At 40.6% G+C, this 24190-nt stretch overlaps 1 protein-coding gene across 23 annotated transcripts in view; it reads right to left on the bottom strand.

Annotated features, from left to right (window-relative positions):
- Positions 1 to 24190, bottom strand: part of LOC128689428 (uro-adherence factor A) — an 828046-nt gene that overhangs the window by 54147 nt on the left and 749709 nt on the right. For all 23 annotated transcript variants that reach the window (XM_053777700.2, XM_053777698.2, XM_053777703.2 and 20 more), the window contains 3 exons: positions 11957 to 12056; positions 10838 to 10941; positions 2135 to 2308 (listed from right to left, as the gene is read on the bottom strand). In XM_053777700.2, the coding sequence (XP_053633675.1) occupies positions 2135 to 2308; positions 10838 to 10941; positions 11957 to 12056 (378 nt within the window). The remainder of the gene's footprint in view (positions 1 to 2134; positions 2309 to 10837; positions 10942 to 11956; positions 12057 to 24190) is intronic.

Below are 24190 nucleotides of genomic sequence, written 5' to 3'. Positions count from 1 at the left end.
TACTGAGGACTAGAGGGGTTATTTTCCTCACATTCAGGTATTGGTGTAAGGATTGGAACGCTGCATTCGACAGGAGCTAATGGTAAGGGCGGGGGAGAAGAACAAACACCAGTGCAACGAGTTCCATCATTACATTGTAAGTTACAATTAGATATTTCATCCCCTTCAGGAAGTGGGGACATGGGGATAAAGTCACTGGGAGTAGGTAAATTAGCTGCTAAGTAAGCAAACGGTAAAGTAATGTTAGACACAGGTGAAGGAGGAGGAGGAGGAACAGAAGGTAACTCCTGAGAGCAGGAATTCCTGTCTGTATTCAAGCACTGCAAAGTGAACAGAAGACAAGGTTAAAATTCTCTTCAAGAAAGATTAAGTATTTAAATTACAAAAAGAAAATAACATTATTTTATAAACCCTTGACTAAAAGTTTAGCTTAACAATTTCAAATTTATGTATTAAAAGTAATTAAAATATAAATACTGGCAATGTTTATGATGTACTGTAAAGATTTAATTTATTATGCTACTACACTACTTTAATTTTTCAAAAAGTGGAAGAAAATTACACTAATTTAATGTGATATAATTTATAACTTTGTATCGACTAGAAGATTAATAATGCAGCATTAAGATACAGATTACAATAATAGGCTTACATTACCTACAATGATGTGCAGTATTAATTGTTATTAGACAGTATTTCCAATAAGTTATCAATTTTTTTTATTATAAACACATTGGCCTTCTCCCACCAAGGCAGGGTGGCCCAAAAAAGAAAAACTTTCACCATCATTCACTCCATCACTGTCTTGCCAGAGGGGCGCTTACGCTACAGTTATAAAACTGCAACATTAACACCCCCGGCTCCAGGACTCAAGTCAGGTCTGCCGGTTTCCTTGAATCCCTTCATAAATGTTACCTAGCTCACATTCCAACATTCCTATCTAACATGCTCACACATGCTTGCTGGAAGTCCAAGCCCCTCACACACAAAACCTTTACCCCCTCCCTCCAACCTAGTCTGACCCCTACCCCGCCTTCCCTCCACTACAGATTTATACACTCTCAAAGTCATTCTTATTTTGTTCCATCCTCTTTACATGTCCAAACCATCTCAACAACCCTTCCTCAGCCCTCTGGATAATAGTTTTGGTAATCCTGCACCTCCTCTTAATTTTCAAACTACGAATTCTCTGCATAATATTCACACCACACATTGTCCTCAGACATATCTCCACTGCCTCCAGCCTTCTCCTTGTTGCAACATTCACCACCCATGCTTCACACCCATATAAGAGCGTTGTTATAACTATACTCTCATACATTCCCCTCTTTGCTTCCATGGACTTGCCTTTTTCTCCCTCATCAATTATATGATTCACCTCATCTTTCACAGACCCATCTGCTGACACATCCACTCCTAAATGTCTGAATACATTCACCTCCTCCATACTCTCTTTCCAATCTGATATCCAATCTTTCGTTACCTATTTTTTTGTTATCCTCATCACCTTGCACTTTCCTATATTCACTTTTAATTTCCTACTTTTACATACCCTACCAAACTCATCCACCAACCTTTGCAACTTCTCTTCAGAATCTCCTAAAAGCACAGTATCATCAGCAAAGAGCAACTGTGACAACTCCCACTTTGTGTTAGTAATACATTACTTCATGTTTGTAATATGCCTTATTTCATTACTTGCTACCTTTAAAATGTTCTCAAATGCTAAGCACATATGAGATTGAAAAACTCTAAATATTTTGTATTAAATATGTTTATACCCTTGTCCTTTATTTCTGTATTAGTGTTACAAGAAAAAGCTTTTATGTTTTCAATAAGTAATGGACATATTTCTTGCAAATAATTAAATGAACAGTCATTACGAATGGCTGTGTGCAAAAAAAAAAAATTACCTATTACTGCAACATAAATATCCCTGGCTCTTCTGAATTATTGGCATAAAGCTATTTTAAGTTGCTCTTGAGTCTAACATGACACAAAGTCAAAAAATTAAAGTCTGCCAACTCTCAGTGTAGGACACACTACAGGAAAAAATTCCCTATGCAAAAGCACACCTGTGAAAGCTGTCAAAACCACGACTATATTCAGTGATATCACTGAGAACTGAGCATACCTCTTGATATTGCATGTGCTCATCATTTTCAGTCTTGGTTTCATTTGTTATATTTTCTTGTAAACCATCGTCCCAAATGTACTGCTCATGTTGTTGTTGCTTTTGTTGCTCTGATCTTTCAAGACTTTCAATTATTTCACGCTCACGACGCACAATTTCTGCTTCACTAAGAATCTGGAAAATGTAAAGTTAAAAAAATTTCACATGAATAGCTAAGTTACTGACAAAGATATCTATCACAGTCATAAAAAGCTGTTGGCCTATCTTACCCATGAAGGTACAGTATTTATTTACTATATTCATAGAAATCATTAAGCTCAAGTGGGTAGTTCACAATGCACATGAAAGTAATACCATGCCAGTAGTACAGTGAAGGTAAAAGGGCTGCAATTTATCATGTCAGTCACTATCTTCATCCAAAATACCACTGCTATTCCAAGTGAAATGATATATTTTATTAGTTCCAAAATGCCCCTTTAGAGAATGCTGTTACCATTTCATTATCCTTATGTCCTTTACATTAATATTTCTGTGTTTTTCAGTTCATCATTTTCATATAATTCCTCAGGTAGCTTTGAGCTTTTCCACATACAGCAGGAGGTCCCCAACTAAAAAATGAGCTGCATTCCTGAAAATTTTTGGTAACCTATAGAAGCTCATAGTTTGAACATCAAAATGGTATACAATACCGGCAGGTTGGTAGGTAAGACACATAGGCAAAAGTTAGGCAACTTTATTCCGAAACGTTTCGCCTACACAGTAGGCTTCTTCAGTCGAATACAGAAAGAAGGCAGGAACAGTAGAGATGTGAAGACGATGTAATCAGTCCATCACCCTTGAAGTCATAGATTTGAGGTTGTCAGTCCCTCAGCCTGGAGAAGTTCTGTTCCAAAGTTCTGTTCCAAAGACTTTGGAACAGAACTTCTCTAGGCTGAGGGACTGACAACCTCAAACAACTTCAAGGGTGATGGACTGATTACATTGTCTTCACATCTCTACTGTTCCTGCCTTCTTTCTGTATTCGACTGAAGAAGCCTACTGTGTAGCCGAAACGTTTCAGAATAAAGTTGCCTAACTGTTGCCTATGTGTCTTACCTACCAAGCTCATAGTTTAAAGAAGAGATACATTCTAACCAAGTCAAGATCTACATATTATATAGATCAGATATTGTACCATTTAATGGCAAATAATAACATAAGCAAGAGTCATAATCCCATAGTTACATACTCTCTCTTCTGGCAAAAGAGGGGAATTTATAGGCACATCAAAAGAGGTGAGGGTCATCTTTTGAATCAATATACAGTGGACCCTCGCCTAACGATATTAATCCGTTCCTGAGAGCTCATCGTTAACCGAAATTATCGTTAGCCGAGTTAATTTTCCCCATAAGAAATAATGGAAATCAAATTAATCCATTCCTGACACCCCAAAGTATGAAAAAAAAAAATTACCATATGAAATATACATTTTTATACACCCAAAAAGAAAAAGACATGCACAATTACTACTCTACTAAATAAAGAATGCATGACACTTACCTTTACTGAAGATCTGGTGATGATTGATGGGATGGGAGGAGGGGGGAAGATGGTGGAACTTGTTATTGTTTGGAAGGAGAACCCCCTTCCATGAGGACTTGAGGTAGCAAATCCTTTTCCAGAGTTACTTCCCTTCTTCTTTTAATGCCACTAGGACCAGCTTGAGAGTCACTGGACCTCTGTCACACAACAAATCTGTCCATAGTGCTCTGTACCTCGCGTTCCTTTAAGATTTGCCTAAAATGGGCCACAACATTGTCACTGTAATAGCCACCAGCACAGCTTGCAATAGCTGTGTTAGGTTGATTTTCATCTATAAAGGTTTGCAGTTCAACCCACTTTGCACACATTTCCTTAATTTCTTTTTTCAATTCCATACTAATTCTCGCCCTTTTTACCACAGGGTTGGCATTAGAAGCTTTCTTGGGGTCCATGGTGACTTATTTTGCAGTTACAAGCACTAAAAACACTGGGGTAATGTGAAACGTACCGAATGTACGCGTAGATGCGACTGCACTGGCTAGCTTGTAAACACTGGCACCCACGGGGCAGTATGGACAGGTCCCAGACGAATCAAGTTGGGCGAGTTTTTTATCGCTAGGCGGGGCAAAATTTTTATGCTCAAATGCTTCGTTAGGCGGATTTAATGTTAAACGTTCATTAGGCGAGGGTCCATTGTATTGACATTAAGAGGGACGTTAAAAAGGGGATAAGAAAAGCTAAATGAGACTACGAAATTAAAGTTGCTGGGGATTCAAAAACTAACCCAAAAGTTTTTTTTCCAGGTTTATAGAACAAAAATTAGAGAAAAGATAGGTTCCCTTAAAAATAACTCTTGGCATCTTACTGACAAAGAGAATGAAATGTGCTCGATTTTTAATAATTATTTTCTCTCAGTTTTCACGCAGAAAGACACTAACAATATACCAGTACAGCCTCTCCTCACTTAACCACGTCAGTAAACGAATTTATCGTTAAGTGAGGAACATACTATAATGGTAGTGGGTTTGTGTTAATCATCTTTGATATTGTTTAAATGTCACCTTTACACCATTTATAACATTTCTGGTATATTTTTAAATGTTTATACAGTAGTGTACTGTATACTGTAATAAACAGAATAGAGGAAATCAGCTCTAATACACAGTGGACCCCCGGTTCACGATGCCATCGGTATCCGATAAATCCGGTAATCGATGCATTTTAACGCAGCAGTGGCAGACAACATTAAACAGCAGTGGCAGACAACATGAAGCAGCAGTGGCAGACAACATGAAGCAGCAATGGCAGACAACATGAAGAAGCAGTGGCAGACAACATTAAGCAGCAGTGGCAGACAACATTACACAGCAGTGGCAGACAACATGAAGCAGCAGTGGCAGACATGAGGTAGCAGTGGCAGACATGAGGTAGCAGTGGCAGACATGAAGCAGCAGTGGCAGACAACATGAAGCAGCAGTGGAAGACATCATGAAGCTGCAGTACCAGACAACATGAAGCAGCAGTGGCAGACAACGTGAAGCAGCAGTGGCAGACAACGTGAAGCAGCAGTGGCGGACAACGTGAAGCAGCAGTGGCGGACAACATGAAGCAGCAGTGGCGGACAACATGAAGCAGCAGTGACAGACAACATGAAGCAGCAGTGGCAGACAACTTGAAGCAGCAGTGGCAGACAACGTGAAGCAGCAGTGGCAGACAACGTGAAGCAGCAGTGGCAGACAACATGAAGCAGCAGTGGCAGACAACATGAAGCAGCAGTGGCAGACAACATGAAGCAGCAGTGGCAGACAACATGAAGCAGCAGTGGCAGACAACATGAAGCAGCAGTGACAGACAACATGAAGCAGCAGTGGAAGACATCATGAAGCTGTAGTACCAGACAACATGAAGCAGCAGTGGCAGACATCATGAAGCAGCAGTGGCAGGCAACATGAAGCAGCAGTGGCAGACAATGTGAAGCAGCAGTGGCAGACAACGTGAAGCAGCAGTGGCAGACAACGTGAAGCAGCAGTGGCAGACAATGTGAAGCAGCAGTGGCAGACAACATGAAGCAGCAGTGGCAGACAACATGAAGCAGCAGTGGCAGACAACATGAAGCAGCAGTGATAGACAACATGAAGCAGCAGTGGCAGACAACATGAAGCAGCAGTGGCAGACATGAAGCAGCAGTGGAAGACAACATGAAGCAGCAGTGGCAGACAACATGAAGCAGCAGTGGAAGACAACATGAAGCAGCAGTGGCAGACCTTGTTGTACCCTATACTGTAAGTGAGTTTCCGAACGCCGCCACGAGATGGCAGTATGTATCAAAACAACGCTCAGTCCACTCCACTCACGGTGCAGGGAATTCTCATGTCTTCCTTATGTTTCATGCAGTTATTTTGTTTCTAACCATTGGTCCTAAGAAAGCAAGTGCAACGGACAGTGCTGAGAAGAAAAAGAGGGTGATTTCCATGGAATTAAAGCATGAAATTCTAGATAAACAAACTAGGTGGAGGGTGAAGGACTTGGCCAGGCAGTACCAGCGTACCACTTCTACGATGTGTACAATACTAAAGCAGAAGGAGCCAGTAACAAAGTGTAGCATTAAGAGTCTAGCAATTAAGTGTAACATTAAGAGTGCAACAATTAAGTGTAGCATTAAGAGTGTAGCAATTATAAATCACTCTGTCTGACTTTTTTGGGTTATCTTAGGTTCTCTACACATGTAGTCAAGAGCAGGAATGGCCGCTGTGGTGGCCCTATAAACCCCAACAACAACAATGGCCACTGTCGCCACCACTAGCCACATACGTAATGACATGTATTTTATTCATTCTAGTGTATTTATCATGTTTCTATGTTATTAATATTGTTTATTATGTCATATTAGATGAATTGTGATAGATAAATAAGTTGATATTAGGGAAATTATTGAAGCATTTTGTCGTGCCTGGAATTCCACTGGAACAAATTAATTCCATTTCAATTAATTTAAATGAGAAAAATTGACTCTGCAAATGAGCAAATCCAGATGCATGGTCACGGAGCAGATTAAACTCGTATGTAGAGGTTCCACTGTATATTCCGTATAAATACTGATTTTTCCAAGTGAAGCAATGTCTGAAGTGCTAAAACTCCTTGAAACACATCTAATATTATAAAAAGTAGTATATATATTGTTAAACATTAAAAACAATTAAAAAAAACAGAAAAAATTATATCTTAGCATCATTAAACTGTAAAATGTAAACATTACTGGCCCTTTAATACTGCAGTTGCCGGTTAGTGATCATTTTTTCACCAACTCCAACACACCATAAAATCTTAAGTCTATCAGATTCCACTAATTTTAGTCTTATTCGATTCGGAAAAATGAACTATCAAACTAAGATTTTTTTTTTTTTTTTCAAAATCTTCGGCTCTGGTGGCCTGGACAGGGCTCTGGTGGCCTGGTGGTTAACGCTCTCGCTTCACACGGCGAGGGCCTGGGTTCGATTCCCAGCCAGAGTAGAAACATTGGACGTGTTTCTTTCAACCTGTTGTCTATGTTCCCCATCAGTAAAATGGGTACCTGGGTGTTAGTCGACTGGTGTGGGTCGCATCCTGGGACACTGACCTAAGGAGGCCTGGTCACAGACCAGGCCGCGAGGGCGTTGACCCCCGGAACTCTCTCCAGGTAAACTCCAGGTAAACACACTGGAAATTTTTATCATGGGTCTCCCACAGTTAAGGAGTAAATGAGTAATGGACCTGATATTTTGCATTAGTTTTTCTGGCAAGAAAATGTTGACTACAAGCAAAATTCCTTTAAAACTATGCATCTGTCAACAAAAAGAGGATTTATTTTGATAAGCACACAGACAAAAATAGAGGGGAGCATATCACCACAGGTAGAAAGGAAGAGGAACAAGAAGTGGTAATAAATAGCAGCAGAATTCTTTAGTTTGAAAATATTACATGGTACTACACAAGAGCAAAAAAAAAAAAAATTAAAATGAGGATCTAAAAAATGCCTCCTTGAATAGTAATGCTTCCCGTAGGTGATTTATTCCACGTTCTCTAAAATATAAATTTATATTTCTTCTTTCAACAAACCGGCTGTGTCCCACTGAGGCAAGGCGACCCAAAAAGAAAAACAAAAGTTTCTCTTTTTAACTTTAATAATGTATACAGGACAAGGGGTTACTAGCCCCTTGCTCCTTGCATTTTAAGTTGCTTCTTACGACACGCATGGCTTATGGAGAAAGAATTCTGCTCCACTTCCCCATGGAGATAAGAGGAAATAAACAAGAACAAGTTAGTAAGAAAATAGATGAAAACCCAGAGGGGTGTGGGTGTATATATATGCTTGTACATGTATGTGTTGTGTGACCTAAGTAAGTAGATATAGCAAGACATACCATAAATCTTGCATATTTATGAGACAGAGAAAAGACATCAGCAATCCTACCATCACGTAAAACAAGTACAAGTTTCCGTTTTTCACTCACTTGGCAAGAGGGTAGTACATCCCTGGGTGGTTACTGCCTACCAACCTTCTACCTAAAAAGGTTTAATTGTATTATATAAAATTATGTGAGGTATCTTTAGTCTTCAATCATCACAATATAGCTTACAAACCAAATACAGTGGACCCCCGACTTACGATGACCTCAACCTATGATAATACCGACTTACGATGCTTGTCAGCGTAAAAATTTGACCCCAACCTACGTTGAAAAACTCAACTTACATCACTTGTCCCGTATGCGTCCAGCGTCTGGCTGGCCTGAGTGCACCTCAGCTGGCCTGCCTTCAGTTAGTGTGCCAATGTTTACAAGCTAGTGTGGTCGCTTCCACGCATACATTCAGAATATTTTGTATTATTCCAGTGTGTTTAGTGCTCGTAACTGCTAAATAAGCCACCATGGGCCCAAAGAAAGCTTCTAGTGCCAACCCTGTGGCACAAAGGGTGAAAATTACTATTGAAATCAAGAGAGAGATAATTAATAAGTTTGAAAGTGGAGTGCATGCAGAGCTGGCCAGGTTGTACAACAAATCCCAGTCAACCATCGCTACTATCCTGGCCAACAAAAAGGCAATCAAGGAAGTTGTTGTTGCGAAAGGTGCAATATCTTTACGAAACACAGATTGCAAGTACTCGAAGATGTTGAGAGACTGTTATTGGTGTGGATAAACGAAAAACAGACATCAGGAGATAGCACCTCTCAAGCGATCATATGTGAAAAGGCAAGGCAGTTGCATGATGATTTAATTAAAAAAATTCCTGCAACTAGTGATGTAAGTGAACTTAAGGCCAGCAAAGGTTGGTTTGAGAGATATAAGAATCGTAGTGGCATACATAGTGTGGTAAGTCATGGGGAGGCTGCCAGTTCGGACCAAAAAGCGGCTGAAAAATATGTGCAGGAATTCCAGGGATACATAGAGGCTGAAGGATTGAAACCCCAACAAGTGTTTAATTGTGACGAAAAAGGCCTGTTTTGGAAGAAAATACCAAACAGGACCTACATTACACAGGAGGAAAAAGCACTGCCAGGACACAAGCCTATGAAAGACAGGCTAACCTTAATGTTGTGTAGTAATGCTAGTGGTGATTGCAGAGTGAAGCCTCTACTCATGTATCACTCTGAAACTCCCAGTGTGTTCAGGAAAAACAATGTCGTCAAGGCTAATTTGTGTGTGATGTGGAGGGCAAACAGTAAGGCATGGGTCACTTGGGACTTTTTCTATGACTGGTTTTACCATGTGTTTGGCCCCATTGTGAAAAATTACCTCCTGGAAAATAAATTGGAGCTTAAGTGCCTCCTGGTATTAGACAATGCTCCTGGTCATCCTTCAGACTTGGCAGAGTGAATTTCGGGGGGACTTGAGTTTTATCAAAGTGAAGTTTTTGCCTCCTAATACCACTCCTCTCCTCCAGCCCATGGACCAGCAGGTCATTTCAAATTTCAAAAAACTGTACACCAAAGCAATGTTTCAAAAGTGCTTTGAAGTGACCTCAGACACTCGACTGACCCTAAGAGAGTTTTGGAAAGATCACTTTAGTATCCTCAATTGCATAAACCTTATAGGTATGGCTTGGGAGAGAGTGACTAAGAGGACCTTGAACTCTGCTTGGAGGAAATTGTGGCCAGATTGTGTAAAAGAGGGGATTTTGAAGGGTTTGGTGCTAACTCTCAGGTGCCTATGCCAGTTGTGGAATCTACTGTGGCATTGGGGAAGTCCATGGGATTGGAGGTTAGTGGGGAGGATGTGAAAGAGTTGGTGGAGGACAACGATGAACAACTAACCACTGATGAGCTGCAAGAGCATCTGCAACAGCAAAAGGCCACAACTGAGGAAATTGCTTCAGAGGAGGGGAGAGAGAAATTGAGCAAGTTGCCTTCTTCAAAGATTAAGGAAATGTGTGCAAAGTGGGTTGAACTGCAAACCTTTATGGAAGAAAATCACCTTGACACAGCTATTGGTGACTTTTACAATGACAATGTTGTGAACCACTTTAGGAAAATCTTAAAGGAATACGAGGTACAGAGCTCTATGGACAGATTTTTGGTGTGACAGAGGTCCAGTGACTCTCAATTTGTTCCCAGTGGCATTAAAAGATGGGAAGTAACCCCAGAAAAGGACTTGCTACCTAAAGTCCTTACAGAAGGGGATTCCCCTTCCAAAAATTAATACACTTCGATCTCCCCTCCTCCTATCCCATCACTCATCACCACATCTGCAATAAAGGTAAGTGTCATTTATTCTTCATTACACAATATATATTGTGCATGTATACTTCTTTTTGTGTGTAGGAAAATGGATATTTCATGTAGTAAAAATATTTCTTTTTCATACTTTGGGGTGTCTGGAACGGATTAATTTGATTTTCATTATTTCTTATGGGGAAAATTAATTTGACTTACGATAATTTCATCTTACGATGTGCTCTCAGGAACGGATTAATATCATAAGTCAAGGGTCCACTGTACTTTTTTGATTTACAGTATACAATCTCTCTGCCCTTTTCCTATTCCTTTCTATCCCAAATTAACAATACTGTATACCTAAAAGAATTCAAATGAATATGGAGTGTGTGTATGTGTACTTGCTATATCCACATAGTTTTGGTTGCAGGGGTTTAGTAATATCTCCTGGTCCCACCTTATGCCACAAAAAACAGATAATGTGTATTCATACCTCCTGAATAGAATTTCTTGACACCTGAGACTCTAGCAAGCAGCGCTCTGAATCTCGCTCCTGCCTCAGAAGATCACTGAGGTCTGGGGGAGGCTTCACTGTTTCTGTTGCAAACAGTAAATACGTATTTAAAAAAAAAATTTATATTAAATTAATTTTCAAACCTAATAAAGAAATTGAGGGCAATGACAAATAATAACACTATCAGATGCATGCATAAAAGTTTTGCATTCTACCACTACAGCATATCCAGCTATAACCTGGGTGTGTATGGGGTTTACTTAGCATAAATTTCACTCAATGGCTATTTTCTCTAGAGCATATACCTTGGTTGCTAACTGGGGAAAGACAATAAAATGGCAGTGTTCTAATAAAGTGTATAAAATGACATGAGAATGTTCTGGATATCACAAGAGTAAACTAAAAGTAGGGCATTTTATTAATAACAAACTGTCATACTTATTGAAAAAAGATTTAGAATTATTACAATAGTATTTTTTTTTCTTTTCAACATGTCGGCCGTCTCCCACCAAGGCAGGGTGACCCAAGAAAGAAACACTTTCATCATTTACACATAATCACTGTCTTTGCAGAGGCACTCAGATACAAGTTCAGACTGTATTTTTTAGAATAAGTTGAGGGCATATTTTGAGAATTTTTGTTAAAGAATCCACTTTATTACATAAAAATTTTTAAAACCTTTAAATCAACCAATTTTAAAATGTGCTTCATTGATCTGCCTTATGATAAGTACAGCCCTGTGCATTTCAATAACATTTTTATTAGAGCGAGTTTCCCATTGCAATTTTTCTTTAATACTCCAGCCGTCTCCCGACAAGGTAGGATGACCCAACAAATAAGAAAACACTTCCACTGTCACTCATTCAATCACTGTCTTGCCAAAAGGGTACCAACATCATAGATCAGATCTCCCTCTAAACCATAACATCCCCATCTCTCCTTCAGAGGGCAGGCAGGACTCAAAATTGGCAAACAGGTTCCCTTGAATTCATTCATAAATGTTTGCTTACACTCCAACATCATATCAAATCATAAAAACCACGTGCCTCCACCCACTGCATTTTAAATTTTACCATTCATATACAGAACAGTACTGACCTTCTTCGATGTATTGTGAAGAGGTGCCCAAAAAATCTGATCTCCGCCTCCACAGTTCCTTTTTGAGGCGACGCGTAGAACTTTCTCGAGTGAAGGCATCCTAGACATGAATAGATATTGCCATCAGACATGCAGAGATATAGCTACTCAATAAGATACAGTACACTTAAATACTAGTGGGGGCTAATGTTGGCATCCACTAAAAAATTTCTTTGCAGGGTAGCAGATTATTGGAATGGTTTACAAGAGTTAATAGCAAGTGCTCTGCAACTACACACAGAAAACTTTAAAACTTATCAGTAAATGAAAGACTGAACATAGGACACCACAAGCTTAGCACTGCTCCTGTAGCTACAAGAAGATAATCATAGCAATACTGGATGCACTGTAGAAATATATCCATGTAAATATATCCATGTCAATATATCCATGTCAATATGTACTGTTTTTATAATGTCAATAGTTCTTACAAGCTATTAAAAAAATATAATACAATATCATAATTAATAGTTCATAGCAGCTATGATCACACTTACAGTATGTATGTATATGTGAATAAAATATAGCCGGACTTGAGTCCTGGAAAGGGAAGTACAATGCCTGCACTTTAAAGGAGGGGTTTGGGATATTGGCAGTTTGGAGGGATATGTTGTGTATCTTTATACGTATTTGCTTCTAGACTGTCGTATTCTGAGCACCTCTGCAAAAATAGTGGTTATGTGTGAGTGAGGTGAAAGTGCTGAATGACAATGAAAGTATTTTCTTTTTGTGGATTTTCTTTCTTTTTGGGTCACCCTGCCTCAGTAGAATACGGTTGATTCGTTGCAATATATATACATATGTATCTTTTTTCAATAAACGGGCTGTATCCCACTGAGGCAGGATGGCCCAAAAAGAAAAACAAAAGTTTCCCTTTTTAAATTTAGTAATATATACAGAAGGGGTTATTAGCCCCTTGCTCCCAGCATTTTAGTTGCCTTTTATGACACGCCTGGCTTATGGAAGAAGAAGTCTGTTCTGCTTTCCCATGGAAGTGGACTGTCTGGCGTGTGTTAAGGCAACGTTTAACCATGAGGCCATACTGGTTGGGTCCATCTTTTTGAAACACCCTGTATATTTGAAGGTAAATACTGTGCTCAAAAACAAGGCATGACCATGGGAAATCCGCTTAATAAATTACTCAGCAACTTGTACATGAAATTCTTATTTTTTTATTATTATCACACTGGCCGATTCCCACCAAGGCAGGGTGGCCCGAAAAAGAAAAACTTTCACCATCATTCACTCCATCACTGTCTTGCCAGAAGGGTGCTTTACACTACAGTTTTTAAACTGCAACATTAACACCCCTCCTTCAGAGTGCAGGCACTGTACTTCCCATCTCCAGGACTCAAGTCCGGCCTGCCGGTTTCCCTGAACCCCTTCATAAATGTTACTTTGCTCACACTCCAACAGCACGTCAAGTATTAAAAACCATTTGTCTCTATTCACTCCTATCAAACACGCTCACGCATGCCTGCTGGAAGTCCAAGCCCCTCGCACACAAAACCTCCTTTACCCCCTCTCTCCAACCTTTCCTAGGCCGACCCCTACCCCGCCTTCCTTCCACTACAGACTGATACACTCTTGAAGTCATTCTGTTTCGCTCCATTCTCTCTACATGTCCGAACCACCTCAACAACCCTTCCTCAGCCCTCTGGACAACAGTTTTGGTAATCCCGCACCTCCTCCTAACTTCCAAACTACAAATTCTCTGCATTATATTCACACCACACATTGCCCTCAGACATGACACCTCCACTGCCTCCAGCCTTCTCCTCGCTGCAGCATTCATCACCCATGCTTCACACCCATATAAGAGCGTTGATAAAACTATACTCTCATACATTCCCCTCTTTGCCTCCAAGGACAAAGTTCTTTGTCTCCACAGACTCCTAAGTGCACCACTCACTCTTTTCCCCTCATCAATTCTATGATTCACCTCATCTTTCATAGACCCATCCGCTGACACGTCCACTCCCAAATATCTGAATACATTCACCTCCTCCATACTCTCTCCCTCCAACCTGATATTCAATCTTTCATCACCTAATCTTTTTGTTATCCTCATAACCTTACTCTTTCCTGTATTCACCTTTAATTTTCTTCTTTTGCACACCCTTCCAAATTCATCCACCAATCTCTGCAACTTCTCTTCAGAATCTCCCAAGAGCACAGTGTCATCAGCAAAGAGCAGCTGTGACAACTCCCACTTTGTGTGTGATTCTTTATCTTTTAACTCCACGCCTCTTGCCAAGACCCTCACATTTACTTCTCTTACAACCCCATCTATAAATATATATATATATATATATATATATATATATATACACAGTGGACCCCCGGTTAACGATATTTTTTCATTCCAGAAGTATGTTCAGGTGCCAGTACTGACCGAATTTGTTCCCATAAGGAATATTGTGAAGTAGATTAGTCCATTTCAGACCCCCAAACATACACGTACAAACGCACTTACATAAATACACTTACATAATTGGTCGCATTGGGAGGTGATCGTTAAGCGGGGGTCCACTGTATATACATACATATATATATATATATATATATATATATATATATATATATATATATATATATATATATATATATATATATATATATATAGATATATATACACACACACACACACACACACACACACACACACACACACACACACACACACACACACACACACACACACACACACACACACACACACACACACACACACACACACACACACACACTGAAAGGCAGCAGGAAGAAAGGAGATTGAGAAAATCATCACGGAAATAGGTGAAGAGATGGACGAGATTGTAAATTTTCAGAGAATAGGGGGGTACTCAAAGGGAAGAAACCGACCGATCAAGCTGATTCTCAGGACGGAAACAGTGCGGAACAGGATCCTCCAAGAGAAACCACGGTTGAAATACTCGGAAGAGTACAAGAGGGTGTTCCTAGACAGAGACAGAACACAAGCAAAACGACAGCAGCTGAGGGAGAGGACAAAAAAGCGAAAGGAGCTAGGAAAGGAGACAAGGATGGAACCAGCAGAGGTCAGTCAGAGCAGAACAGAACAGCAAGGGCAAGCACACACACAACTATTCTCAGAACCCCACAACCTATCACACCATCCCAACACGCACTACAATCCATACTCACAGCCTCCACCCAACACCGAGCTATAGAATCCCACAGTATGCTACCAGGTCTCCCACCCTCACAGGCCCCAAAACCACAGTGTTGGAAAGGAAACTGAAGGTATGGTACACAAATGCTGATGGAATAACAAATAAGTGGGAGGAGTGGCACGAAAGAGTCAAAGAGGCATCACCGGACATCATAGCTCTCACAGAAACCAAGCTTACAGGTATGATAACAGATGCCATCTTTCCAACGGGATACCAAATCCTGAGGAAAGACAGAGGGAACAGGGGGGGGGGCGGAGGAGCGGCATTGCTAATCAAAAATCGCTGGAATTTTGATGAGCTGGAGAGAGGAGACAGCGGAGAAGAAAGTGATTACATAGCGGGAACGCTCCACTCTGGAGGTCCCAAGGTGGTAATAGCAGTGATGTATAACCCACCACAGAACAGCAGGAGGCCAAGGCAAGAGTACGACGAGAGCAATAGAGCGATGGTTGACACACTGGCTGCAGTGGCCAGAAGAGCTCATGCATGCAGGGCAAAGCTCCTGATCATGGGTGACTTTAACCACAAGGAGATCGATTGGAAGAACTTGGACCCGCATGGGGGCCAAGATACATGGAGGGCTAAGATGATGGAGGTGGTACTGGAAAACTTCATGTACCAACACGTAAGGGACACTACAAGAGAGAGAGGAGAGGATGAACCAGCAAGGCTGGACTTAGTATTCACCTTGAGTAGTGCAGATATCGAGGACATCACATATGAAAGACCCCTTGGGGCCAGCGATCATGTGGTTTTAAGCTTCGAATACACAGTAGAGCTACAAGTGGAGGGAGAAGCAGGAAGGCCAGGACGAATGAAGCCAAACTACAAGAAAGGGGACTACACAGGAATGAGGAACTTCCTGAACGGGGTTCAGTGGGACAGAGAACTGGCAGGGAAGCCAGTTAATGAGATGATGGAATATGTAGCAACAAAATGCAAGGAGGCTTAGGAGAGGTTTGTACCCAAGGGTAACAGGAATAATGAAAAAGCCAGGATGAGCCCATGGTTCACCCAAACGTGCAGGGAGGCAAAAACCAAGTGTGCTAGGGAATGGAAGAAATATAGAAGGCAAAGGACCCAGGAGAATAAGGAGAGCAGTCGTAAAGCCAGAAACGAATATGCACAGATAAGACAGGGAGGCCCAAAGACAATATGAAAATGACATAGCAGCAAAAGCCAAATCTGACCCGAAACTGTTATACAGCCACATCAGGAGGAAAACAACAGTCAAGGACCAGGTAATCAGGCTAAGGAAGGAAGGAGGAGAGACAACAAGAAATGACCGTGAAGTATGTGAGGAACTCAACAAGAGATTCAAAAGTGTTCACAGAGGAGACAGAAGGGGCTCCAGAAAGATGGAGAGGTGGGGCACACCACCATATGCTGGACACAGTGCACACAACCAAGGAAGAAGTGAAGAGGCTTCTGAGTGAGCTAGATACCTCAAAGGCAATGGGGCCAGATAACATCTCCCCATGGGTATTGAGAGAGGGAGCAGAGGCACTATGTGTACCCCTAACAATAATATTCAATACATCTATCGAAACAGGGAGATTGCCTGAGGCATGGAAGACAGCAAATGTAGTCCCAATCTTTAAAAAAGGAGATAGACATGAAGCACTAAACTACAGACCAGTGTCACTGACATGTATAGTATGCAAAATCATGGAGAAGATTATCAGGAGAAGAGTGGTGGAACACCTAGAAAGGAATGATCCCATCAACAGCAGCCAACATGGTTTCAGGGACGGGAAATCCTGTGTCACAAACCTACTGGAGTTCTATGACATGGTGACAGCAGTAAGACAAGAGAGAGAGGGGTGGGTGGATTGCATATTCTTGGACTGCAAGAAGGCGTTTGACACAGTTCCACACAAGAGATTGGTGCAAAAACTGGAGGACCAAGCAGGGACAACAGGGAAGGCACTACAATGGATCAGGGATTACTTGTCAGGAAGACAGCAGCGAGTCATGGTACGTGGCGAGGTGTCAGAGTGGGCACCTGTGACCAGCGGGGTCCCACAGGGGTCAGTCCTAGGACCAGTGCTGTTTCTGGTATTTGTGAACGACATGGCGGAAGGAATAGACTTTGAGGTGTCCCTGTTTGCAGATGATGTGAAGTTGATGAGAAGAATTCACTCGATTGAAGACCAGGCAGAACTACAAAGAGATCTGGACAGGCTGCAGACCTGGTCCAGCAATTGGCTCCTGGAGTTCAATCCCACCAAGTGCAAAGTCATGAAGATTGGGGAAGGGCAAAGAAGACCGCAGACGGAGTACAGTCTAGGGAGGCCAGAGACTACAAACCTCACTCAAGGAAAAAGATCTTGGGGTGAGTATAACACCAGGCACATCTCCTGAAGCGCACATCAACCAAATAACTGCTGCGGCATATGGGCGCCTAGCAAACCTCAGAACAGCATTCCGACATCTTAATAAGGAATCATTCAGGACCCTGTACACCGTGTACGTTAGGCCCATATTGGAGTATGCGGCATCAGTTTGGAACCCACACCTAGCCAAGCACGTAAAGAAACTAGAGAAAGTGCAAAGGTTTGCAACAAGACTAGTCCCAGAGCTAAGAGGTACGTCCTACGAGGAGAGGTTAAGGGAAATCAACCTGACGACACTGGAGGACAGGAGAGATAGGGAGGACGTGATAACGACATACAAAATACTGAGAGGAATTGACAAGGTGGACAAAGACAGGATGTTCCAGAGATTGGACACAGTAACAAGGGGACACAGTTGGAAGTTGAAGACACACATGAATCACAGGGATGTTAGGAAGTATTTCTTCAGCCACAGAGTAGTCAGTAAGTGGAATAGTTTGGGAAGCGATGTAGTGGAGGCAGGATCCATACATAGCTTTAAGCAGAGGTATGATAAAGCTCACGGTTCAGGGAGAGTGACCTAGTAGTGATCAGTGAAGAGGTGGGGCCAGGAGCTCGGACTCGACCCCTGCAACCTCAACTAGGTGAGTACAACTAGGTGAGTACACACACACACACACACACACACACACACACACACACACACACACACACACTCACACACTCACACACACACTCACTCACACACTCACTCACACACTCACTCACACACTCACACACACACACACACTCACTCACACACTCACACACTCACTCACACACTCACTCACACACTCACTCACACACTCACTCACACACTCACACACTCACTCACACACTCACTCACTCACACACTCACACACTCACTCACACACTCACACTCACTCACACACTCACACACTCACACACTCACTCACACACTCACTCACACACTCACTCACACACTCACTCACACACTCACTCACACACTCACTCACACACTCACTCACACACTCACACACTCACTCACACACTCACACACTCACTCACACACTCACTCACACACACAGGGTTTCCTGCCATTTCCTTACTAGTTCTTGTTCTTCTCCTCTTATTTCCATGGGGAAGTGGAACAGAGTTCTTCCTCCGTAAGCCATGCTTGTCATAAGAGGCGACTAACATATTGGCAGCAAAGGACTAGTAACCCCTTCACCTGTATAAATTACTAAATTTAAATAGAGAAACTTTCGTTTTTCTTTTTAGACCACCCTAACTTGGTGGAATATGGCTGGTTTGTTGAAAAAAAAAATATTAGTCATACAAATAAATGATAGAAAGAATATGAATTACAGTCATACATTATTCTACAGAAGACATCATTTTCAACTTGAGTAAAGCTAGTCAATACAGTACTCTACAGATTTCTACTTTCCTATATAGTAGTTCATACAGTCTCAATAACCTACGTACTTCAATCATTAGCAATTACTATACTGCAAAACTTTCACTTTACATGCAAGCCAAATGCATTAATGAAATAGTGGATAATATCCTGAAGATATTAAGTACCTGAGAATGTGAAATAGGCATTCTACATACAAATCTACACTTGTTCATCACAAGTATCAGGGGCAGAGGCCACCTGCAAGTAGCTTCAAATCTCTGATAGACCTTTCAGACCAAAAATTATGGTTTTATTAGTGCAAAAAATATAACATGTCTGTGTGTATAGTGTAAAGTATTTTGATACCTGACAAGTAAACAATTTTTTTTTTTTTTCAACAAGTCGGCCGTCTCTCACCGAGGCTGGGTGACATACTATCAACTAATTTCATTCTTTTGTGTTGGCTGAACTACACCTATCGTCATGTAATCTTAAGGTAGCAATAACTACCTTGCTTATAGGGAATTATATGCCTCAGAACTACGTTGATTAATTACACTATATACAATATACATTTGAAAAGTACTACTGTATATACTCAAGTATCGCCCGAATTCATGTACAAGACAATGATTTGCTTTTGAAAACAAAAAATTAATATCCGTATCTCATATAGACGTCTACTCTAGTTTTTGAGGTACAGAAGAACATAAGAGAATTAAGATACTGTACTGGGTATTGACATTATGTTCTTTGCAAAAGAAAAAAAAGATAATCTCCAAATGTAAAGTTTTCTCTTATTAAATTTAGCCTAACAAATGTATCACACAAGACTGGAATCAAGAAAAAATAAGAGCATATAGGAATAAATACACCAAAAATCAATTAAAGTACATTTTTTTTTTTCAATAAACCGGCCGTATCCCACCGAGGCAGGGTGGCCCAAAAAGAAAAACAAAAGTTTCTCTTTTTCAATTTAGTAATTTATACAGGAGAAGGGGGTTACTAGCCCCTTGCTCCCGGCATTTTAGTCACCTCTCACAACACGCATGGCTTACAGAGGAAGAATTCTGTTCCACTTCCCCACTGAGATAACAGAAAATAAACAAGAACAAAAACTAGTAAGAAAATAAAAGAAAACCCAGAGGGGTGTGTGTGTGAGTATATGCATATATATACACGTGTGTATATATATATATATATATATATAGGTAGTAGGTTGGTAGACAGCAACCACCCAGGGAGGTACTACCGTCCTGCCAAGTGAGTGTAAAACGAAAGCCTGTAATTGTTTTACATGATGGTAGGATTGCTGGTGTCTTTTGTCTGTCTCATAAATATGCAAGATTACAGGTACGTCTTGCTACTTCTACTTACACTTAGGTCACACTACACATACATGTACACGTTTATTTATACACACTCATCTGAGTTTTCTTTGATTTTATCTTAATAGTTCTTGGTCTTATTACTTTTCCTTTTATATCCATGGGGAAGTGGAATAAGAATCTTTCCTCCGTAAGCCATGCGTGTTGTAAAAGTCAACTAAAATGCCGGGAACAATGGGCTAGTAACCCCTTTTCCTGTAAAGATTACTAAAAAGAATAAGAAGAAGAAAATTGTCAAAGTGGGAAGTCTGAATGTGCGTGGATGTTGTGCAAATGATAAGAAAGAGATGATTGTGGATGTTATGAATGAGGAGAAACTGGATGTCCTGGCTTTAAGTGAAACAAAGCTGAAGGGGGTGGGAGAGTTTCAATGGAGAGGAATAAATGGGATTAGGTCAGGGGTTTCAAATAGAGTTAGAGCTAAAGAAGGAGTAGCAATAATGTTGAAGGATAAGCTATGGCAGGAAAAGAGGGACTACAAATGTATAAATTCAAGGATTATGTGGAGTAAAATAAAGATTGGATGTGAAAAGTGGGTTATAGTAAGCGTGTATGCACCTGGAGAAGAGAGAAGTGTAGAGGAGAGAGAGAGAGATTCTGGGAAATGTTGAGTGAATGCGTGGGGAGTTTTGAATCAAGTGTGAGAGTAATGGTGGTTGGGGATTTCAATGCTAAAGTGGGTAAAAATGTTATGGAGGGAGTAGTAGGTAATTTTGGGGTGCCAGGGGTAAATGTAAATGGGGAGCCTTTAATTGAGCTATGTGTAGAAAGAAATTTGGTAATAAGTAATACATATTTTATGAAAAAGAGGATAAATAAATATACAAGGTATGATGTAGCATGTAATGAAAGTAGTTTGTTAGATTATGTATTGGTGGATAAAAGGTTGATGGGTAGGCTCCAGGATGTACATGTTTATAGAGGGGCAACTGATATATTGGATCATTATTTAGTTGTAGCTACAGTTAGAGTAAGAGGTAGATGGGTAAAGAGGAAGGTGGCAACAACAAGTAAGAGAGAGGTGAAAGTGTATAAACTAAGGGAGGAGGAAGTTCGGGCGAGATATAAGCGACTATTGGCAGAAAGGTGGGCTAGTGCAAAGATGAGTACTGGGGGGGTTGAAGAGGGTTGGAATAGTTTTAAAAATGCAGTATTAGAATGTGGGGCAGAAGTTTGTGGTTATAGGAGGGTGGGGGCAGGAGGAAAGAGGAGTGATTGGTGGAATGATGAAGTAAAGGGTGTGATAAAAGAGAAAAAGGTAGCTTACGAGAGGTTTTTACAAAGCAGAAGTGTTATAAGAAGAGCAGAGTATATGGAGAGTAAAATAAAGGTGAAGAGAGTGGTGAGAGAGTGCAAAAGGAGAGCAGATGAAAGAGTGGGAGAGGCACTGTCAAGAAATTTTAATGAAAATAAGAAAAAATTTTGGAGTGAGTTAAACAAGTTAAGAAAGCCTAGGGAAAGTATGGATTTGTCAGTTAAAAACAGAGTAGGGGAGTTAGTAGATGGGGAGAGGGAGGTATTAGGTAGATGGCGAGAATATTTTGAGGAACTTTTAAATGTTAAGGAAGAAAGGGAGGCGGTAATTTCATGCACTGGCCAGGGAGGTATACCATCTTTTAGGAGTGAAGAAGAGCAGAATGTAAGTGTGGTGGAGGTACATGAGGCATTACGTAGAATGAAAGGGGGTAAAGCAGCTGGAACTGATGGGATCATGACAGAAATGTTAAAAGCAGGGGGGGATATAGTGTTGGAGTGGTTGGTACTTTTGTTTAATAAATGTATGAAAGAGGGGAAGGTACCTAGGGATTGGCGGAGAGCATGTATAGTCCCTTTATATAAAGGGAAAGGGGACAAAAGAGATTGTAAAAATTATAGAGGAATAAGTTTATTGAGTATACCAGGAAAAGTGTATGGTAGGGTTGTAATTGAAAGAATTAGAGGTAAGACAGAATGTAGGATTGCGGATGAGCAAGGAGGTTTCAGAGTGGGTAGGGGATGTGTAGATCAAGTGTTTACATTAAAGCATATATGTGAACAGTATTTAGATAAAGGTAGGGAAGTTTTTATTGCATTTATGGATTTAGAAAAGGCATATGATAGAGTGGATAGAGGAGCAATGTGGCAGATGTTGCAAGTACAGTGGACCCCCGCATAACGATCACCTCTGAATGCGACCAATTATGTAATTGTATTTATGTAAGTGCATTTGTACGTGTATGTTTGGGGGTCTGAAATGGACTAATCTACTTCACAATATTCCTTATGGGAACAAATTCGGTCAGTACTGGCACCTGAACATACTTCTCGAGTGAAAAAATATCGTTAACCGGGGGTCCACTGTATATGGAATAGGTGGTAAGTTATTAAATGCTGTAAAGAGTTTTTATGAGGATAGTGAGGCTCAGGTTAGGGTGTGTAGAAGAGAGGGAGACTACTTCCCGGTAAAAGTAGGTCTTAGACAGGGATGTGTAATGTCACCATGGTTGTTTAATATATTTATAGATGGGGTTGTAAAAGAAGTAAATGCTAGGGTGTTCGGGAGAGGGGTGGGATTAAATTATGGGGAATCAAATTCAAAATGGGAATTAACACAGTTACTTTTTGCTGATGATACTGTGCTTATGGGAGATTCTAAAGAAAAATTGCAAAGGTTAGTGGATGAGTTTGGGAATGTGTGTAAAGGTAGAAAGTTGAAAGTGAACATAGAAAAGAGTAAGGTGATGAGGGTATCAAATGATTTAGATAAAGAAAAATTGGATATCAAATTGGGGAGGAGGAGTATGGAAGAAGTGAATGTTTTCAGATACTTGGGAGTTGACGTGTCGGCGGATGGATTTATGAAGGATGAGGTTAATCATAGAATTGATGAGGGAAAAAAAGGTGAGTGGTGCGTTGAGGTATATGTGGAGTCAAAAAACGTTATCTATGGAGGCAAAGAAGGGAATGTATGAAAGTATAGTAGTACCAACACTCTTATATGGGTGTGAAGCTTGGGTGGTAAATGCAGCAGCGAGGAGACGGTTGGAGGCAGTGGAGATGTCCTGTCTAAGGGCAATGTGTGGTGTAAATATTATGCAGAAAATTCGGAGTGTGGAAATTAGGAAAAGGTGTGGAGTTAATAAAAGTATTAGTCAGAGGGCAGAAGAGGGGTTGTTGAGGTGGTTTGGTCATTTAGAGAGAATGGATCAAAGTAGAATGACATGGAAAGCATATAAATCTATAGGGGAAGGAAGGAGGGGTAGGGGTCGTCCTCGAAAGGGTTGGAGAGAGGGGGGTAAAGGAGGTTTTGTGGGCAAGGGGCTTGGACTTCCAGCAAGCGTGCGTGAGCGTGTTAGATAGGAGTGAATGGAGACGAATGGTACTTGGGACCTGACGATCTGTTGGAGTGTGAGCAGGGTAATATTTAGTGAAGGGATTCAGGGAAACCGGTTATTTTCATATAGTCGGACTTGAGTCCTGGAAATGGGAAGTACAATGCCTGCACTTTAAAGGAGGGGTTTGGGATATTGGCAGTTTGGAGGGATATGTTGTGTATCTTTATACGTATATGCTTCTAAACTGTTGTATTCTGAGCACCTCTGCAAAAACAGTGATAATGTGTGAGTGTGGTGAAAGTGTTGAATGATGATGAAAGTATTTTCTTTTTGGGGATTTTCTTTCTTTTTTTTTTTGGTCACCCTGCCTCGGTGGGAGACTTCCGACTTGTTGAAAAAAAAAAAAATATATATATTATATATATATATATATATATATATATATATATATATATATATATATATATATATATATATATATATATATATATATATATATATATATATATATATATATATATATAGTTCCGGGGGTCAACGCCCCCGTGGCCCGGTCTGTGA

Source organism: Cherax quadricarinatus, chromosome 18 (assembly GCF_038502225.1).
Source record: "Cherax quadricarinatus isolate ZL_2023a chromosome 18, ASM3850222v1, whole genome shotgun sequence".
Taxonomy (NCBI): Eukaryota; Metazoa; Arthropoda; class Malacostraca; order Decapoda; family Parastacidae; genus Cherax; species Cherax quadricarinatus.
Note: the sequence above shows the minus strand (reverse complement) of the source record. Positions and strands in the feature narration are given on the sequence as shown.